The sequence below is a fragment of the Mastigoproctus giganteus genome, chromosome 10 (assembly GCF_048544385.1).
Source record: "Mastigoproctus giganteus isolate SK-2022 chromosome 10, ASM4854438v1, whole genome shotgun sequence".
NCBI lineage: Eukaryota > Metazoa > Arthropoda > Arachnida > Uropygi > Thelyphonidae > Mastigoproctus > Mastigoproctus giganteus.
In genome coordinates this window covers 116,735,304-116,756,840 of record NC_143584.1, presented here as the reverse complement: position 1 = coordinate 116,756,840, position 21,537 = coordinate 116,735,304, and the positions used below count along the sequence as shown (strand labels likewise).

The following is a 21,537-nucleotide window of genomic DNA, read 5'->3' as shown; positions in this document are numbered from 1 at the left end:
ACCATAACACTGCTAGATAAGGTTTAATATGAACAAACTTTATATTAATTTAAAGACACAAGTTCCAAAAAAAAAATGAGACATCAGCTCAGATAAAATAGCACTAAAAATAGATTATACTGTACTGTAGCAAAAGACTCTTTGAACTGCTGTTATGTAACAATTGTAACTAAACTTAATCCCATGGAGAGTGAGGAAGTGTATGTAAACAACTTAGAAAATCTTTTTTTATTCTTTTGTCAATTTAAGCTCATTTTTCACAATGACATTTTTCAGAGTGCATTTAAGTTGTAACTACCATAAAATATTTAAGGGCAAAGGTCTCATGCTATGAGGTTGAATGACTAACATATAGGATAGTGCAAAAGCATCATTTTAACGTAGCCATCTACCAAAGTAGTTAAATTAATTAATTATAATTGGCATTGTTTTGGTTATATATCTCATATTGTGAAAGCCTTCACAACAAGTTGCCATAGTATTGTACTACCTCAAATAAGTAACACTTCACCAGTGGAGAAGACTACTGTTATTTATTCTCAGCAGATACCACCAACCAGACTGCACTGTTTCAAAGCTTGTTGGCTTCTCCTCGGTGGGTGGATAGGTGCCTGGTGTTGCAATAGTGACAATCCAGTTATGAAGTATAACTTCATAATATAAGAGATGCACAATATGAGATATAATCAAAACGATACCAATTTAATTAATTAATTTAACTACTTTGGTAGATGACTACGTTAAAATGATGCTTTTGCACTAACCTATATGTTAGTCATTCTACCTCGTAGCATGAGGACTTTGCCCTTAAATATTTTATAGACTATATCACTGCACACCATCAGGCATCTCTCATATTGTGAAGTTATACTTCATAACTGGGTTATCACTATAGCAACACCAGGATACCTGCCCACCCACCGAAGAGAAGCCAACAAGATTTGAAATGGCGCAGTCTGGGTGGTGGTGGTATCCGCTGAGAATAAATAACAGTAGTCTTCTCCACTGGTGAAGTGTTACTTATTCGAGGTAGTACAATACCATGGCAACTCGTTGTGAAGGCTTTAACAATATGAGATATAACCAAAATGATGCCAATTTAATTAATTAATTTAACTACTTTGGTAGATGGCTACATTAAAATGATGCTTTTGCAATAACCTATATGTTATTGCTACCATAAACTGGTTTTATTTAGACAAAAGTAAATTCTAACAAGTCAGTTGTTTGTTTGTTTGTTTGTTATTTGGTTTTTAGGAGCATTAACAACTAAGGCCATATTGCTCCGGGATATGCGGTGGTCATTCCCTGACCTTTCCGCATTCTCCGTATTTGGTGGTGACGGGCTCGAACCCCGGTCTAATCAAGAAGCGTGTGCTATGCACTGCTGCTCCTTCCCACCTGGCTACGGAGGCGCCAACAAGTCAGTGCCGTCCTTCAGGAAGCAGAGAACTGCGTGCCCAGAGGCAATAACAGGGGCAATAATCTGACAGCTGTGCCAAGATTTGTATTAAACATACAAAATAACAATATCTATTTCTCACAGAGTGAAAACTAACTTTGTAGTACATATTAACCAAATTTTAAATTCCAAATTTTGTAATAAATGAATATATTTACATAGAAAAGCCTATCCTTTTCAGGAGAATTGGCATGTGCTTCATATAAACGAGTACTTTGTATAAACTGAGTTTGTACAGGAACTCCCCGACTTATGTAATACTCAACTTACGCAAATTCGACTTTACGTAAGTTTTAGCCGGCTGGTGCAAGCTTAAAAAAAATCGTGGAAACGTATTTTGCATCCAGTAGGAATAAATGGAGGTATCATGAAAATATCATAATGTGAACCCAATAACACATTGTTTTTTTTTTTGTAATTCTTTCCAAGTCCTTGGACAATTTGTACAATAGTCTTTCATGCGCAACAGTGTGAAAAGCTTTCCTGAAATCCAAATAGATGATATCAAAATTATTTTTTGCATCCAGTTCCTTTGTAACCACATCATAATATCCTATCAAATTTGTCAGACAAGACTTTCCCTTAACAAACCCATGCTGTGTCTGAATTATTGCTGCAGTCTTGTCTAGATGATCCTGCAATGCATCTTTAACCAGTGACTCCATTATTTTACCCGGACCAGAAGTTAAACGAACTGGTCTGTAATTACTCGTGTCACCCTTTGATCCCCCCTTTGTGAATTGGGGATACATTTGCACATCTCCGGTCCGTGGGAACCTCCCCCGAGTCCAAGGATACTCTCATAATTATGGCCAAGGGTTTGCTTAGTTGCTTTGCTGCCTCCTTTAATATAAATGGATAGATCCCATCCACCCCAGGTGCTTTTCTTATGTTTAACTTCAACAATTCTCCTCCACTTTGCTCTCAGTTATTACAAAATCATTAAGTATCATGCTACAATTTGATAACCTTCTGCCATTTCCAAACCTTAATAACTCCTCGTGTGTGAATGTAGATGCAAAATACTCATTCAGTTTGTTTGTGATATTTTTCTAAAGCACGTTTCTGGAGGTCACAACCAAAAAACAATAAAAACAATTTGCACTTTCTGGTTTATTGGGCTTTTCTGTTAGCACAGTCTATTATAAACGGGTAGTAAACATGATCTTATTGCATTTGCGATAATACCGATAACTGGAATTCTGTGGGTTTTTACGTTATGGTATTGTGGTGAAATGAGTTCCCCTTCATTGAAAGCTTCAATAATATAAAAAACAAATTTTCAGAAACTTCTCTTCATTCCTATTTACGTATTACAATGGTGGCAGGAAAGGGACAAACAGAAAGTGCAAGTGGTGGTAGTGCCAGGAAACGAAACAAAATTGATTTAGAAATGAAGATGAAAATTATTAAAAGTAAGAAGCAGGACAAAGTTTGTCATCTATTGCAAGGAAATTGGGTCTCACTGCTTCAACAGTGAATACTATTTTAAAGGACAGTGCACGTATAAAAGAACATGTCAAAGGGTGACACGAGTAATTACAGACCAGTTAGTTTTACCAGGAACAGAAGTTAGTTTAACTTCTGTTCCTGGTAAAATAATGGAGTCACTGGTTAAAGATGCATTGCAGGATCATCTAGACAAGACTGCAGCAATAATTCAGACACAGCATGGGTTTGTTGAGGGAAAGTCTTGTCTGACAAATTTGATAGGATATTATGATGTGGTTACAAAGGAACTGGATGCAAAAAATAATTTTGATATCATATATTTGGATTTCAGGAAAGCTTTTGACACTGTTGCGCATGGAAGACTATTGTACAAATTGGAGCAGAATGGTATTAAGGGTAAGTTGCTACAATGGATAAAAGGATGGTTAAGTGGGAAAAGACAGAGGGTGGTAATCAAGGGTGCTGCTCTTCTTGGACTAATGTTATTAGTGGGGTCCCACAGGGTTCGGTGTTAGGTCCACTGTTGTTTTGTATATTTATCAATGATATTGATGAAGGTATATCAGGCTTAATGTCAAAGTTTGCAGATGATACAAAGGTTGGCAGGGTTGTTAGTGACAGTAATGGCAGTGTGCTACTGCAACAGGATCTGGATAATTTGGGCAGATGGGCTAAGAAGTGGCAACTGAAGTTTAACCTTGACAAATGCAAAGTACTGCATATGGGTAGAAGTAACCCCAGAGAAATGTACCAACTGTGTGGTACTACACTTAAGGTTGTAGAAAATGAAAAAGACCTGGGAGTAATTGTGCAGGCAGATATGAAGTTTTCTGAGCAATGCAGACAGGCTGCCAGGGCAGGTCATGGGGTTTTGTCAATGATATATAGGAATTTTGCTAGCAGGGAAAAGGAGGTGATTATCCCTCTGTATAAGGCAATGGTCAGGCCACGCCTTGAGCCTTGAATACTGCGTACAGGTCTGGAGGCCTCATTTTAGGAAGGATGTAGATTTACTTGAGCGTGTACAGAGAAGGGCAACAAGACTGGTGAGGGGAATGAAGGGATCCTCTTATCAAGAGAGGCTTAAGTTCTGCAAATTGCAGTGGCTGGAGACTAGGCACCTGCGCGATGATCTGACTGAGGTGTATAAGGCCTTGAATGGGTTCAGCTGAATTCTGATGGGATCCTTCCACTTGTTCAGATTACGAACCTAAGGGGGCATAAATTCAAATTAAGAAAGGACAGATGTGGAATAGATGTGCGGAAATTTGCCTTTAGCCAGAGGGTGGTTAATTGCTGGAACAAACTTCCATCTGTCGTTGTGGAAGTTGATAGGTTGAATAAATTTAAGGAGGAACTGGACAGGCATTTGGAGGGAATGGTGTGATTTTTTTTTTTTTTTTTTGGCTGATACTGCATAAGCTCATACACTTGCTTTCTTGCATCACATGCCACTACTACTACTACTACTACCTCTTCTTTTGTTATTTCGTTATGTATTACATTATTTAAGCACTTTTTGATAACTCTGTTGAGAATTCTGTTCTTATTGAGTTTTTCTTTTATTGCCTCCAGTGCTTTAGTTCTGTTTTTATCATTATTGCATATTCTTATTGCTTGTGAAGTAATTATATTTACTTCACAAATAATAAACCTAAGTAATTGAGTGCCAATTGCTTAGGTGTATTAAAAAGTTATAGTCTTCTCTCTTATAAATATATACAGGGTGTTTCAGTTAAACGTTTCAGAACTTCTAAGAGGGGTAGGGTACATCCTGACAACTCGAAATCATATAGCAATGTGGGGTCGGAAATGCTTTCCTGAAGCGGTGTTGTACACAGAAGCACCATAAAGAAAAGAGACCGTAAGTGAGAAATCGTTTTAATAATACATGAAAAGAAGCAAAAGGTACATGGATTAAAGTAAGTGTTCGAAGTTTCTTCCATGGGCTACAATGCACGCCTCACATCTCCGACGCATGGACATCCGAACATTCTGGAATACTCCAGGTGAATTTCGAATTTCTTCGGCAGCTACTGCGATTCTTGCAACCAGCTCCTCAGCATTGTCAACAGGGGTGTCATAAACTGGCGATTTCATATGACCCCAGAAATAAAAATCAAGACAGGATAGGTCGGGTGACCGAGCAGGCCAACGCACGGGACCACCACGTCCGATCCACTGTTGACCAAATGTGACATCCAGGTAGTTACGAACATCTCCGCTATAATGGGCAGGGGCTCCATCGTGTTGGAACCACATTGTCTGTTGCGTCGATGCAGAAATCTGTTCATCTCTCAAAAGTTGTGGCAATACTTGCTGCAGAAAGATCAAGTAGATAGGTCCGGTTAGACGACACGGTAACAGGTAAGGTCCGATGAGGTGATCTCCCATAATACCGGCCCATACAGTGACCGAAAATCGAATCTGTGCTGCACGACGTCGTATTGCATGCGGGTTCTCGACCGCCCAGATATGGTCGTTATGCGTGTTGAAAATTCCTTCCCTTGTGAAGGATGCCTCATCGGAAAACAACACTTCAGCAGGAAAAAGGGGATTTGTAGCACATTTTCCAAGGTACCACTGTGCGAAAGCAATACGAGGTGCATAATCCTCCGGTTGCTGTGTCTGGACACGCTGCCTGGAGTATTCCAGAATGTTCGGATGTCCATGCGTCGGAGATGTGAGGCGTGCATTGTAGCCCGTGGAAGAAACTTCGAACACTTACTTTAATCCATGTACCTTTTGCTTCTTTTCATGTATTATTAAAACGATTTCTCACTTACGGTCTCTTTTCTTTATGGTGCTTCTGTGTACAACACCGCTTCAGGAAAGCATTTCCGACCCCACATTGCTATATGATTTCGAGTTGTCAGGATGTACCCTACCCCTCTTAGAAGTTCTGAAACGTTTAACTGAAACACCCTGTATACATACATACAGGTGTGTTAAAAAATAATTTTTTTTTTAAATATGAAGACGGAAGCGTAAATTACACAAAATGCCAAAACTAATAGGAGAAGGATAGCAGAAAAAGAAAGTATAGTAGGCATGAAAAAGAGAAAGAATGTGAAAATGCTATTTGTTATGATGAATTAAGCCATCTGAAAAGCCAATTAGAGATAAGGTAACTGTAAAACAAAAAATTATTAAGTAAAAATGATATGATTAAATTAAAATAAGGAATGGTAGATATCAGTGAGTAATTTTGGTTATAGGTACAAGAAAGGGACAGACAAATATAAAATTCAAATCTGATGTTAGCTAAAAGTGAAAATTGACACACGATCGGGTACAAAATCAGGGGACTACAACCGATCATGTATCAAGGACTGCGTTTTTATACTTGTCCATACCTGAGGATGATAAGCGAATTTAAGAATAAAACTAAGTGAGATCAAAAGTAGGTAATAGTATAACCCACAAAGTAGTCCCAATGCAGTGTATGCTTTATGGAAAATTAATTAAGGTGAATTAAGAAGTACAGTGGTAATAAAATAAGAAAAATAAAAATAAGTATTTATAGTGCAAACTAGATGGAAAAATAAGTGGTCATAAGCAAATGATGCAATTTAGAATAAATTTAATAAGAATATGTATATATAATTTAAGGAGAATATATATATAAAATTTACGATTTAAAATTTATGCTTGTGTAATGTACGCTCTCATCTTCACTTTTTTTTTTTTTTTTTTTTTTTTTAAACAGACCTATTAATTCCACCTTGCAAATATAAACTTTTGTATGCTTTGCTACTGCTTTGCGTGCTCAGGTGCATTTGTCATATCATCTTTATCTCTCCATTGCCACTTTTTAACCCAATATACATATTTCATATTCATTTAAGTTTTAGCCATCTGCTGCCTTGCACAATGTTATTCTTTAAATTAGCAGTAGAAAAATTAGCAATTCAAACCATTACTGAGGAATGACTTTTGTGTGCCAGAGCTCATTAATGAAAACTATTCCAATGCAAGTCAATGCAATGCATATATGGTCATGCCAATAGTCTTTCCTGTATGCTCCTTTACCTTGTAAAAGGTTTCTGCAGTTGTAATTGTCAGTTTGTTTGACAATTCCAAGGCCTGTTCTTGTTAAAATATGCAGATAGTCAATTTGTGATTCAACTTTTTGCATCTCCCCCTTCTGTTTCCATGTAATGTTACATATACAGGGTGTCTCAAAAATATTGGTACAAACGTTTAGGGGAGGTAGGTAACATCTAAAGGAATGTGAATCGCATGGGAACCCATAACCGGAAACGTCACGGGAAAGTAGTAGCAGAGGCACAAGAAGCAGAAATGACACGACAGTAATTAGTGGCAAACATTTATTTGACATAATATTAACAATGGAGTATGAGATGGATGCATTTCATGATGTTACAACATATGCTCCAAGGTTCCACCGTGAGACGCGATGCATGCGTGACACCGACGCAGCATGGATTGGCGGACATGGTTGAACATACCTGGAGTTTCTTTGACAGTAGCAGCAGCGCAGATGAGTCTTGCCACGAGATCCATTTCTCTCTCCACTGGCGATTCCTACACGATAGATTTGAGCCCCCCCCCCCATCCCCACATAAACAAATCAAGGCTCGATAAATCAGGTGAGCATGGGAGCCAGGCAACGGGTCCACCACGGCCAATCCATCGACGCCCAAAACGCCTGTTAAAATGGTCACGAACACACCTTCCACAATGGGCAGGCACCCCGTCATGTTGAAACCAAATGTTGCGTCTCACATTTGCTGGAACATCGTCAAGTAACCCTGGTAGAACTTGTTCAAGAAAGATCCGATATTTAGCGGAGTTCATGCGGGATGGTAACAGGTATGGGCCGACTAAGCAGTCACCGACCATACCTGCCCACACATTTATTGCAAAGCAATGTTGTGCAGCATGGGGACGCACACCGTGTGGGCCCTCTGCTAATCCATACACTAGGTGCATGTCTGCCAGCTCACAGTTCGTATATCGATGCATGCTCTTCGTGCAGTGACTACTGCTTGAATGAGTAAACCAGAAATTTTCCCTCTCGCGAACTGATGAACAGCGCCATGTACCGACTTACGGTGACATTTCCAGTTATGGGTTCCTATGCGATTCACATTCCTTTAGATGTTACCTACCTCCCCTAAACGTTTATACCAATATTTTTGAGACACCCTGTATGTTCCGTACGACCTTCAGAGTCTCCAAAACCCATAAGACTAAGTGCTACCATGTGACACCCAAATATTTGTCTGCATCTTACCTCCACTCCTTGCAGCATTTCACTTTAAAGTGAGTGAAATATATTATGTGGTTCAATTTATACCTATACAATACTATAGTAGCTTTCATATTATTATCATTATCACAGTTGATATTTTACAATTCGTAGGATTATCTTAATGTGCCCCAAGACTCTGGATTGCACAGGGATGAAAGTACTGGGACATCAAAAAAACACTCCAGTTTTAATTGAATATACTTCCAAAATCATGTGACAGTTCATTACATATTTGTCTCTCTTAATTCAACAGTCTTCAGATAATGAAGCCATGCAAAAACATTTTCAGCACATATAGCAGCAGCAATTAAAAATGTTCAATATCATCTCTGGAAATGTTCTGTCACCCCAACAAGAATTTTTTCAGTTTTCAAATTGCACAGATTGTAACTGTATTCCTGTAAACAATATCCAAAATAGGAAATCAGACTAAACTCCGTTTTGAAAATATGAGAGTGTCCAGCACAGTGTCTGATGCACGTAGTCAAGTCTTAATCCCCACAGAAAAAAAAAGAAATACAAACTCACATATACACTGAACGATAAATGAATTATGACCACCTAACGAATACCGTGTTCAGCCACCATTTGCACAGATAACAGCCACTATTCATCTAAGTATTGACTCCACTAAATGTCTGAAGATTTCCATAGGGATCTGCAGCCATGCTGTCTGTGAGGCTTTCCACAGTGCTGGAACAGATGATGACTGCATGTCGATATGCCTCACTTCCCATTCCAAATCATTCCACAGGTGTTCAATAGGATTGAGGTCAGATAAATTTGGAGGCCAATCAAGATGGGAGAAATCTTCATTGTGTTCATCCTATTTTCTAAAAACCATGTTAAACTGTCCATTGAGCCTCTAGATCCTTTGTGTTTTCCCACAATGTAAGACTTTGAAGCATGTTAGTTTCCTGCTGCTCTGGGACAACCTGACTGTGTGTGTTCTGCAAATTACATGCATATATTCAAGAGCAATATTTACAAGAGTATTACAGGTCTGAAGAACTATCTATGTGTCCAGAGATAGCATTAAAAAAAAAAAAAAAAAAAAAAAAAATTTGAATTTCAGTTTGTGAAATAGATATCAAAAGTTCATCAGTAAATTCAGACTTGATTTCAAGAAATCAGCAAGTAGTGAACTAATTTTGTCAGCCAAGACAAAAAGTATATTAGGAGGAATCCTAATTAAGTAAATTATGGATATATACACTCAATGATCATTGAACTGTGACCACCTACCTAACAGAGTGTTGGGCCACCATTTGCAAAGATAACAACCACAATTCAAGGGCACAAAAGGTAAAATCGTTGGACACGTTGGCACTAATGGTGATCTGCAAATTTACTTAACATGTTTGAAAAAAAATTCGCGAATTTCAAAGTGTCTGTAATCCTGGCCAGACATGATAGGAGGGAGTATATAATGAGAGCCTTATCAATCAATTCAGCCCAGGAGAGAGAGAGAGATTGTGCAAGGCTCATGGGGTAGAATTTTTCTCAGTGTATTCTGTGCTTGTTAACAGGAGAGACTGCTTCTACAGGGATAGGATACACTTAAATAGAAAGCATGCAAGAATATTGTTGATGCTATCGAAGCAATGTTGGGTGGGTCAGAAAACTGCTGGCTTCGGAAGATTCACAGACTAGTAGATTAAGAGTAGCCACAGGCAGAAGTGGAAGTGATTCTTGCACTGCTTCTATTGGAATGAGCCTGGAAAGCAACTTGCTTTCCAGCAACTTGTTTCATGACTACTGGCAGTCATGAAACAAGTCAACTTGCTTCCCAGTAACTTGTTTCATGACTGCTGGCAGTCATGAAACAAGTAAATACATGGGCTGTGTTAGAGAAACTAAGAGTAAGAATAGGTGCATGTATGCCTGCATGTACACCAATGCTAGGAGTATAGTAAATAAATTTGATGAATTTGAAGTGCTGGTCAAGACATCAAAGGTGGATATTGTTGGGATATAAGAGACATGGTGTCACACAGATATAAGGAATGCAGAATTGGAATTTGGAGAGTACAATGTGTATAGAAAGTATAGACACAATAGGAAGGGAGGAGGGGTTGTTGTTAGTTAAGAAACATAAAATCTAAGGAAGTGCATCCAGTTGACATGGGTGGACAGTGCAGTGTTGAGTCAGTTTGGTTTTCGACATAAGCACTGGGAAAGCAAAAATGAGGGTAGGAGTTTGTTATAGGAATAATGACTCTGATGAGTACAATGAAAAATTATACAGAAAAATAGATTGGGCCAATAAATCAGAGTGCCTTATAATGGGAGATTTTAATTTCCCAGATAATGACAGAAACTTGTGGGTTGGTCACTCACACACTAGCAAGACTTTTCTGAATTTATTGGATGATTGTTTTCTATAGCAGCATGTTAGAGAGGCAACCAGAGGGAGTAACACTCTTGATCTGATTATCAGCAGTGTTTATTCATGCATTAAGAATCTGCAGATAAATGAACCACTAGGTGGCAGTGATTGATCACAGTGTGCTGATGTGGGATTTATATAAAGATGTAGCTACCATCAGGAGTAAGGGAAGGGTTCTTACTTTCGTAAAGATGACTATGATGACTATAGCGGTCTCTGATATTTTTTAAATTGTATACAGTGGGATCAACTGATGATGTTACTAACAGCAAATTTTCTAAATGTTTTAGGCCAAAGTAGATGTCAGATGAACTAATAAGACTCGTGGTAGAGAAGAAAAATGCACGGGATGCATATAAATTATCAGGCGACATAGAAGCCTATGGTAGCTATAAGCTAGTCTGTAATCAAGTCACAAAGGAAGTTAGGCAAGTGAAGGCAGATTATGAGAAGTCTTTAGCAAAGGACGCAAAGAAAAACAGCAAAGATTTCTTTACTTATATAAACTCTAAAAGGAAGGGGATGAATCAGACTGGTCCATTTGATATCAATGGTTTGACAGTAGTTGATTCTCAGATAACTGCCAAACTAAATGAGTATTTTGCATCTACATTTGCACATGAGGAGTTATTCAAGGAGAAGGAAAGGTGTTTATCAAACTCTAACAGGGAGTTAAATGATTTTGTAATAACTGACAGCAAAGTGGAGGAGAAATTGTTGAAGCTAAACATAAGAAAGGCACCTGGAGTGGATGGGATCTATCCAGTTATATTAACAGAGGCTGCAAAGGAAGTAAGCAAACCCTTAGCCATAATTATGAGAGCATCCTTAGAGTCGAGGAAGGTCCCCATGGACTGGAGACGTGCAAATGTATCCCCAATTCAAAAAGGGGGGGGGTGCAAAGGGTGACACAATTAATTATAGACCTGTTAGTTTAACTTCTGTTCCAGGAAAAATACTGGAGTCACTGGTTAAAGAAGCATTGCAGGATCATCTAGACAAGACTATAGTAATAATTCAGACATAGCATGAGTTTGTTAAGGGGAAGTCTTGTCTGACAAATTTGATTGGATACTATAATTTGGTCACAAAGGAACTGGATGCAAAAAATAATTGTGAAATCAGGAAAGAATCTGATACTGTTGCACATGGAAGATTACTGTACAAATCAGAAGTGTGGCATTAAGGGCAAATTGCTACAATGGATAAAAGGATTGTTGAGAGAGAGAGAAAATCAACGGACACTGCTCTTCATGGAATAATGTTATTAGTGGAGTCCCCCAGGGTTCGGTGTTGGACCCATTGTTGTTTTCGGTATTTATCCATATATTGGTGAAGGTCTATCAGGGTTAACATCTAAGTTTGTACATGTTACGAGATCTGAAGGGTTGTTAATGACAGTAATGATAATAATACTGTCAATATCTTTATTGCCAGATGTGAGACCATATGTTTCAAACTTGTTAACCAGTTTATTTATTGCAGAACTGCTTGGAGCTTACCTGCACTCAAATTTTACTCAAAATTCATGCTGAATTAACTAACATTAGAAGTTTGATAAAACAATTTTACTGAGAACACATGATGCTCTACTGTGTATGCCATCTGAAAAGCTTCTCTGAGCTCAACCATATTTTGTAAAGTTACTCCCTGTGGAAGTAACTTCATGAAAGACTATTGAGTTCAGGGACACTAAACACATTGATGTAGGTCATGTATTTCAATAAACATATGTAATTAAAACTGGAATATCTTTCTGGAAGGATCCTATATATGCAAAAAGACCTACCAGTGCATATAAGTTATACTTCTTATTTCAAAGCAACTGATATTGCTGTTTGTTGTTTGGTTTTTAGGAGCATTAGCAACTAGGGCCATATTGCTCCAGGGATAAGCAGTGGTCATTCCCTGGCCTTTCCGCATCCTCCAGTATTTGGTAGTCACAGGCTCGAACCCCGGTCTAATCAAGAAGAATGTGCTACGCACTGCTGCTCCTGCCCACCTGGCTACGGAGGCACCTCAGCAACTGAGAAGAGGGGGGAGGAGTTTACATATGCAACTCCATTACAATACTATAAAATAATTTTCAATTGTTTCAATTCCCTGAACTTACAATAAGGGAATTTCTAAATTAAAAAATAATAATAATAATAACAAAAACAAAAAAAAAATCTTCCTCTACTCTAAATATACCTAACACTTTCACATCATGGAATGAATAAACTAACCCAAGGTGAGGCTAGTGGATTTTGCCTCTTTTCTTTTTGTACAGTTCAGAAAGATTTTGCAAGCACTCTGTGGTCATCAAATCTGTACACTTTATTCTAAGATCTACACTTTATTCCATTAACATTTTGTACTAATTTTAAAAATCTTCTAATATACGGTTAGGCACAAAGTCAAAATATAACACTGTGCAAAATCTATCAGCAATACAGATTACAGTGGGTAAAATAGGCATTTTATGTACCTAAAATATCACCTGCTATTTCAGGTATCATAATCCAATAAACATAAAATACATAAAAGAAGTGTAAATTGCTTAATTTTGATATTGAAATGATTAGTATCATGTATTTTTTCCATTAATATATCTATGTCTTCACATTCAAATTATAAAGTGGTCCACTAAATTCTCTTCTTCATGTGGCATACACAGGAAAACAGATTCTATGAACCTGTTTTCTGGGTTGCAGGATTTCACTACTCACACCTCATGCTTCATCCACACTTGCCCATGAGGAGTCAGGTGCTCAATCATTCACAAAATCTAAATTTGCTCAGCAATTGTCAGTTATATGCATCCACATTTTTATTTTATTTTATTTGTTATTATTATTTTTATTTACTGTATTAGGCAGTCTGGGATCAGGGATCGCCTAATATGTTAAAGCAATCAGTTTAACAAAACCATATTTGCTGTTACGTTACATTTGATTGCAGTTCAATAAATGCAATTTTGCTGGAATTTGTTAGTCTATTTTGTGTATTAGTAAAGACCTGCCAGTGCAAATAAGTCCTTGTAAAGCCAATAAGTGAATCTACTGCTATATAAATTTAATGCAAAACTTATATGAGGTGTTAAAAAAAAAGAGATATTTATAATGCTGGAAAAGTTCTTTATAAACTGCCAAAAAGAAAGAAAAAAATTATATAGAATAAATCTTAGCATAAAAGTCAGAACTGTTACCAAAAAAATAACTTAACCTACATATGTTTTTTTGCACTCACATGTCGGCTTATAGATACCTCTGCCTTACTTTGTGGGGTGACAGACCCATAACAGACAGTACCAGTAACATAAGAGACAGTACCAGTACCAGCAGAACCAGCATGGGATTGCCCTGCTGCATGTTTTTATTGCCGAAATCATGCTTTTTAAAAACTATAATGTAATTTATTTATCCCTATAGTTATTGTCTACTTAAGAGGAGTTCCCAAAGAGAGGTCAACCTATGTAAGTTTAATAATGCAGTTTTATTTTTCAATAATAAAAATATTATTTTTATTATCGAAAAAATATATATATGAAAATAAATAAATAAAATAAATTACCTAGCTTTGTTTCCTTCATCCATCAGGTCATGAATATCCTGGTATGAAGTAACAGCCAATTTGGAAAGGTCTTCCACATATGGTCCCAGAAGTGGATGTTCCCTCACTCTAAGGTTGTTTTTATTTTTTGGATTAAGAAGATCTCTTACACGTTCACAGTAGATTTCCATGTAACTTACCTGGAAATAAAAAGTTAAACTCAGAATGCAAAACAACAGAAACAGCTTGATCAGTTTTATATTTTATGTTATGCAAAAAAATGATGATCATATACAATAAAATGTATATGATCTTCATAGATTGTAGTATATAACTTGTAGCAAGTTGTATAATCAGACATCCAGCCTGCTACAAATCTCCTTGCAATCCCCTATGCCATAATCACTGCAACTTCATTATTATCATAATTCTCATTCTTATTAACCCAGCAGTGATGGTTCAGAGCTTTACATGCCCACCTGAAAAATATCTCATGTGAGTTTATCACTAATTTGAAATTAATGGCTCTTGCTCTATACAGTATCCTAAATATACATTATTTATTTGAGTGGTTTTGGAAGTAATATGTATTGTTTACACATATTAAGTTAAATGGAAAAACATAATTCATGTCAGTGTATTAGTTTGAATTTTTATCCTTTTAAATGGTTTAGTTTAATGTTTATATTTATAGAATTTTTTTTTAAGAGAAATAATAAGATTTGATTTTTTGAAAATAACCAGGGAAAAAAAAGCATTTTTAAATTTAAATTATTAATTAAAAAAACAAATAATTAGATTTAATAAATATTTCAATCATTAGGAAAATGTCACACAATAGTACATGTATATTGCAAGAGATGTGCATGTACGTGTGTGTATGCGCGTGCGTTAAGATTGGGGTTAATAACAAAATATCTAACACACTCAGTTATCACACATCTGGTTAATTATACACCCAGTAATAGATACATTCCATAATGGTACCAAGTGTCGGTTATACATATAAAACTTACATATGCATATGTCAATATGAGTGAGCTACACCTCACATCACTTTCCTCCACAGGCAGTCAGATCACATCTTTGCTGTAAAACTTCTGGCATATGCTTGCCATAATGGGTAACAGATAATAGACAGTTCTCTTCAAACAATCGAGAGTTTTAAATATCTATGAGAATCTGACAACTCCTATGGTGATGGTGATTACAGTAATTTTAATCCTCTTAATGTAAGTTTTGGGTGGTATCAAAGATGCAAGATCCATACAAGACTGTATAATATAAAACTGATAGAAGTAGTTAGTGCATACTCAGAAGCAGTTGTGGTTCCCCAGCTGGTGTTCTGAAATTATTGAGATAGGGTGATGGATACAATGATAATTAAACATTGAGCATGAACAAAACAGGATTATTCTGGGGAAGCCCTTGCATATATATACATTGCAACTGAGGGGAAGAAACTGAAGTAAGGTCAAACTGCAAAAGCTTTACCTTACTAATAGGCAGTAATAAAAATGGTGACTTCAAATAAAAGCCATTTTTAGTGTATCATAGTGTATCATGATTATAAAGCACGGTCATTCGGGAAGAGGCAAAGTTTTACGGGCTCCAGCAAATAGAAAAGTTTTGCTTATTTATTGACTTAAATTGGCATATTAATTTATTTTTTAGAGTTGCTTTATATTCCTAGTAACAATACTTTAGTTTAATTTGAATTTAGTCAGAGATTTTGTAGGTTATTACTTAATATCGGTAAGGGTATCAAATCCACGTGTTGATCAGGTTTTGCAGCTCCCGCGAACGCAAAGTTTTTAATTATACTTAGCCACTTTATTGACTTAATTGTTAGACTAACTTATTTCTATAAGTAGCTTACAGACCTAGTCAAGCTCCATGGTTTATTTTGAATATAGACAGCATGATTGGGAAAGTAAATAATACCTCGTGTCCGGAGATTCACCATTCGTAACTTGCTGTCATTGTTATAAGATACAACACGTGCACCAAACTAGATAGCCTAAGGCCTAATGGAAAACTGGTGCCTCCGTAGCCAGGTGGGAAGGAGCAGTAGTGAGCAGCACATGCTTCTTGATTAGACCGGGGTTCGAGCCCGTCACCACCAAATACAGAGGATGCGGAAAGGTCAGGGAATGACCACTGCATATTCACGGAGCAATATGGCCTTAGTTGCTAATGTCCCTAAAAACCAAAAAACAAACAAACAAACAATGGAAAACTAGATAGCGAGTATAGTAGTATCAATTTATCAGTGCCGACCGGGCTAGCCGGGTAGGTAAAGTTCCTGCCTGGCAACCCAAAGGTCGCAGGTTCGATTCCCGCCTCGGGCTGGATATCACGATGGTGCCAAACCAACTGGTTGGTTGGATATCCCGGCCACGATACACGAAGGAAGCAAGAAAAAAACTGGTTCCTTCGTGTATTGTTCACATCATACGAAATAAATAAATAAATAAATAAAATTAATCAGTAAAATTTATTAATCTCATTAAATTTCATTCTCAATTGAATTCTACTTTAACTAAATAAATATAGCGACCTAGTTTTTACAAATGTAACATCATAAATTAATACATATAAATTGACAAGGGAAAAGAAAGTCACAGAACATAACTCGGAGATAACATTCGATACCGAAATACATGTATGTGTGTGTATATATACACACACACACACACGTCCTCTGAATTGTCCTCTGAATCACAGTCTATTGAGATGCACTGCTTGTTTGATGTTTGTGGAGCAATCAGGAATGGGATATGATATTGCCAATGGGAATGTCTTTGTGTGTGTGCACGTGCGATGTAAGGAGTGCAAGGAAATCAGGCGCCAACTCAGCATTGTTATGGGCTTATATGAGAGCTTGAAGAACAGGGTGGATGATCTCGAAGGATTTAAATTGAGGGGCCCATCAAGCTCTCAGCCGCCCACATCAATGCCACAGCTTGCACTTGAACAACAAGCAAGACAGCAGCAAACCACAAGGCAGAATGCGCTGGTCCCAAAAGAACTAGTTGTTGTAGGTGACTCTATTGTAAGGGAAACAGGGAATATATTGTGCAAAAAAGATAGATGGAACAGGACCAGGGTATGCATGCCAGGGTTAATGACGTTGTAGAGTAGATATCATCTTTTAAGGGCACAAAGGGTGATATTGTTGTACACATTGGCACTAATGATATTAAGGGTAGAAGACCCGAGGAATTACTTAACAAGTACAAGTCAATGCTGAAAAAAAAAAAAAACAGCCATGAGTTAGGATTCAATTTTAAAGTGTCTGCAATTCTGCCCAAACACAATAGGAAGAAATATATGATGAGAGCCTTGTCGATTAATTCGGCCCTGGAGAGATTGTGCAAGGTTCAAGGGGTAGAATTTTTCTCAGCCTGGTCTGTGCTTGTTAACAGGAGAGACTGCTTCTCCACGGATGGAATACACTTAAATAGAAAAGGTGCAAGAATATTTGCTGATGCTATCGAGGCAGAGTTAGATGGGTCGGAAAATTGCTAGCTTGGGGGAATACACAGACTAATAGATTAACAGTAGCCGCTGGCAGAGGTAAAAGTGATTCTTGTTGTTGTTGTTATTTGGTTTTTAGGAGCATTAGCAACTAAGGCCATATTGCTCCGGGATATGCGGTGGTCATTCCCTGACCTTTCCACATCCTCCGTATTTGGTGGTGACGGACTCGAACCCCAGTCTAATCAAGAAGCAAGTGCTAAGCACCACTGCTCCTTCCCACCTGGCTACGGAGGCGCCTAGTGATTCTTGCACTACTTCTATTGAAATGCAATTGAGCAGCAGCCTGGAAAGCAAGGCAATGGGAATTTTCAGGACTACTGGGAGTCATAGTGGAACAAGTAAATACATGGGCTGTGTTAGGGTAACTAAGAGTAGAAACAGGTGCATGTATACTTGCATGTACACTAATGCTAGAAGTATAGTTAATAAATTTGATGAGCTTAAAGTGCTAGTCAAGACATCAGAGGCAGATATTCTTGTGATATCAGAGACATTAGCATTAGTAGAGGCATTTGATGCAAGAAAGCAAGCTTATGCAGCATCAGCCAAAGGGAAAAAAAAAAAAAAAAAATGAAAAACCACTTCCATTTCACCCCTCTGTTCATTCGAAATACCTGTCGAGCTGAGCCTTAAACTTATTTAGGCTATCAACTTCCACGACAAGGGATTGAAGTCTGTTCCACCAACCAACCACCCGCTGGCAAAAGGCAAATTTCTGCACGTCTATCCTACATCTGTCTTTCCTCAATTTGAATTTATGCCCTCTCAGATGATTATTCTGAGCAAAAGGAAGAATCCCATCAGCCTTGAGCATGGTGTCATGGTGTCACACAGACATGAGCAGAACTGGAATTTGGGGAGTACAATGTGTACAGAAAGAAACACATTTGGCGTGACATAAGCACTGGGAAAGGAAAAATGAGAGTAGGTGTGTGTTATAGGCCAAATGAATCTGATGAGTATAATGAGCAATTGTGCAGAGAGAGTGGGCCAGTAAACCAAAGTGTCGTATAATGGTGGATTTTAAATTCCCAGAGATTGACTGGAATTTGTCAGTTGGTCACTCACACACTAGAAAGGCTTTTGTAGATTTATTGGAAGATTGTTTTCTACAGCAGAATGTTCGGGAGGCAACTAAAGGGAGCAATACTCTTGATCCGATTATGAGTAGTGATTCTTCATTCATCAGGAATCTGCAGATAAAGGAACCACTAGGTGGCAGTGATCACAGTGTGCTGAAGTGGAATTTACTCAAAGAGGTAACTACCATCAAGGGGAAAAGGAAGGGTTTTTGCTTCCATAAAGGTGACTACGGTGGTCTAAGACAGTATTTAAATTCTACACGGTGGATCCAACAGATGATGTTACCAACAGCAAATTCAAAATAGGAAGCATTCAAAGAATTAATCTTGGAAGCTACTAGGCTTCTCATACAAACAAAGAAATATTGTTCAAGATTTAGGCCTAGATGAATGTCAGATGAACTAATTAGACATGTGACAGAGAAGAAAAATGCATGAGATAAATATAAATTAATATGTGACACAGAAGCCTATGATATATATAAGATGGTCTGTAACAAAGTTACGAAGGAGAAAGCAGACTACGAGAAATCTTTGGCAATGGATGCAAAGAAAAACAGCAATGAGTTCTTTACTTATGTAAACGAAGGAAGGGGATGAATCAGATTGGTTGTGAATCAGATTGGTAGGGGATGAATCAGAATCTCGTGTGTGAATATTTTGCATCTACATTCACACATGAGAAGTTATTCAGGGAGGGAAATGCCACAGGTGTATTCAACTCTGGCAGTAAGCTAAATAATCTTGAAATAACTGAGAGTAAAGTGGAGGAGAAATTGTTGAAGATAAACATAAGAAAGGCAGTTGGGGTGGTTGGAATCTATCCAGTTATATTAAAAGAGGTGGCAAAGCAAGTAAGCACACCCTTAGCCATAATTATGAGCGCTTCCCTGGACTCAGGGGAGGTATCCAAGGACTGGAGATGATGTGCAAATGTGACCCCAATCTACAAAGGAGGATCAAAGGGTTACTGTTACTATTGTTTGGTTTTTAGGAGCATTAGCAACTAAGGCCATATTGCTCCGGGATATGTGGTGGTCATTCTCTGACCTTTCCGCATCCTCCGTATTTGGTGGTGACGGGCTCGAACCCCAGTCTAATCAAAAAGCGTGTGCTACGCACTGCTGCTCCTTCCCACCTGGCTACGGAGGTGCCGAGAATCAAAGGGAGACACAGGTCATTACAGACCTGTTAGTTTACCTTCTGTTCCAGGGAAATTAATGAAGGCACTGGTTAAAGCAGCATTGCAGGATCATCTAGACAAGACTTCGGTTATAGCTTGGACACAGCATGGGTTTGTTAAGAGGAAGTCTTGTCTGACTAATTTGATTGGATACTATGATGCAGTCACAAAGGAACTGGATGCAAAGAATAACTTTGATATCATATATTTGGATCTTAGAAAGGCCTTTGATACTGTTGCACAAATTGGAGCAGTGTGGCATTGGAGGCAAATTGCTGCGATGGATAAATGCCAGAGATAAATGGATGGTTGAGTGGGAGAAGACAGAGAGTGGTAATCAATGGACACTGCTCTTTGTGGACTAATGTTATTAGTGGAGTCCCTCAGGGTTCAATGTTGGGTCCATTGTTGTTTCTGTATTTATAAATGATATTGATGATGGTATATCAAGCTTAATGTCCAAGTTTGCAGACGATACAAAGGTTGGCAGAGTTGTTAATGACACTAATGACAGTACTCTGCTGCAACAGGAACTAGAAAAGTTGAGCAGATAGGCTGAGAGGTAGAAAATGAAGTTTAATATTGACAAATGTAAAATACTACATATGGGAAGCAGTAATCCCAGAGTAACGTATCAACTCTGTGGTACCACAATGACAGTGGTAGAGAATGAAAAGGACCTGGAGGTAATTGTGAAGGCAGATATGCAGTTTACTGAGCAGTGCAGATGGTCTGGAAGAGTAGCTCATGGTGTCTTGTCAATGATATACAGGAATTTTTCTAGCAGTGATAAGGAGGTGATTATCACCTTGTATAAGGCAATGGTCAGACCACACCTTGAGTACTGTATACAGGTCTGGAGGCCTCATTTTAAGAAGGATGTAGAGCTGATGGAACGAATACAGAGAAGGGAAACAACAAGATTAGTGAATGGAACAAAGGGTTGTGCTTACGAAGAAAGTCTTAAGTTTTGAAAATTACACGGTCTAGAGACTGGGCACCTGCGTGGTGATCTGATTGAGGTGTATAAAGTCTTGAATGGTTTGAGCATGCTCAATGCTGATGAGATTCTTCCTCTTGCTCAGAATAATCACCTGAGAGGGCATAAATTCAAATTGAAGAAAGGCGGTTGTAGGATAGATGTGTGGAAGTTTGCCTTCAGCCAGCAGGTGGTTGATTGGTGGAACAAACTTCCATCTGTCATAGAAGTTGATAGCTTAAATAGATTCAAGGCAGAACTTTACAAACATTTGGAGCAAGAGGATGGGTGAAATAAGGGTCTTTTTTTTTTTTCTTTTGGCTGATGCTATATAAGCGTGCATTCTTGCATCGTGTGCCTTTGCTAAAGCTAATACTAATAACATCCTTATGGCAGTGAGAAACACTGCTGCAAGCTGGAAAGATATCAGGAAATCTACAGGTAGTTTGAAGAAGCTTTGCCTGCACTTTGTCCCAAAATACAAAAAAACACAAGAAAATGTCAAGTGGAAATTTAAGTCATAGCAAAGCAACTTAACCTGGAAGTACACAGATTCAACAAGCACATTGACAAACTCATCAGTTGTATGGCGCACCTGAAATGGAGAGAGAAACAACACCTGCATTGCATCTCAG

At 37.9% G+C, this 21,537-nt stretch overlaps 1 protein-coding gene across 4 annotated transcripts in view; it reads right to left on the bottom strand.

The window, feature by feature from the left end:
- The window catches only part of unc-104 (kinesin family member unc-104), a 1,041,320-nt gene that overhangs the window by 851,774 nt on the left and 168,009 nt on the right, over positions 1-21,537 (bottom strand). For all 4 annotated transcript variants that reach the window (XM_090382707.1, XM_090382708.1, XM_090382709.1 and 1 more), the window contains exon 6: positions 14,137-14,315. In XM_090382707.1, coding sequence (XP_090238833.1) covers positions 14,137-14,315 — 179 coding nt within the window. The remainder of the gene's footprint in view (positions 1-14,136; positions 14,316-21,537) is intronic.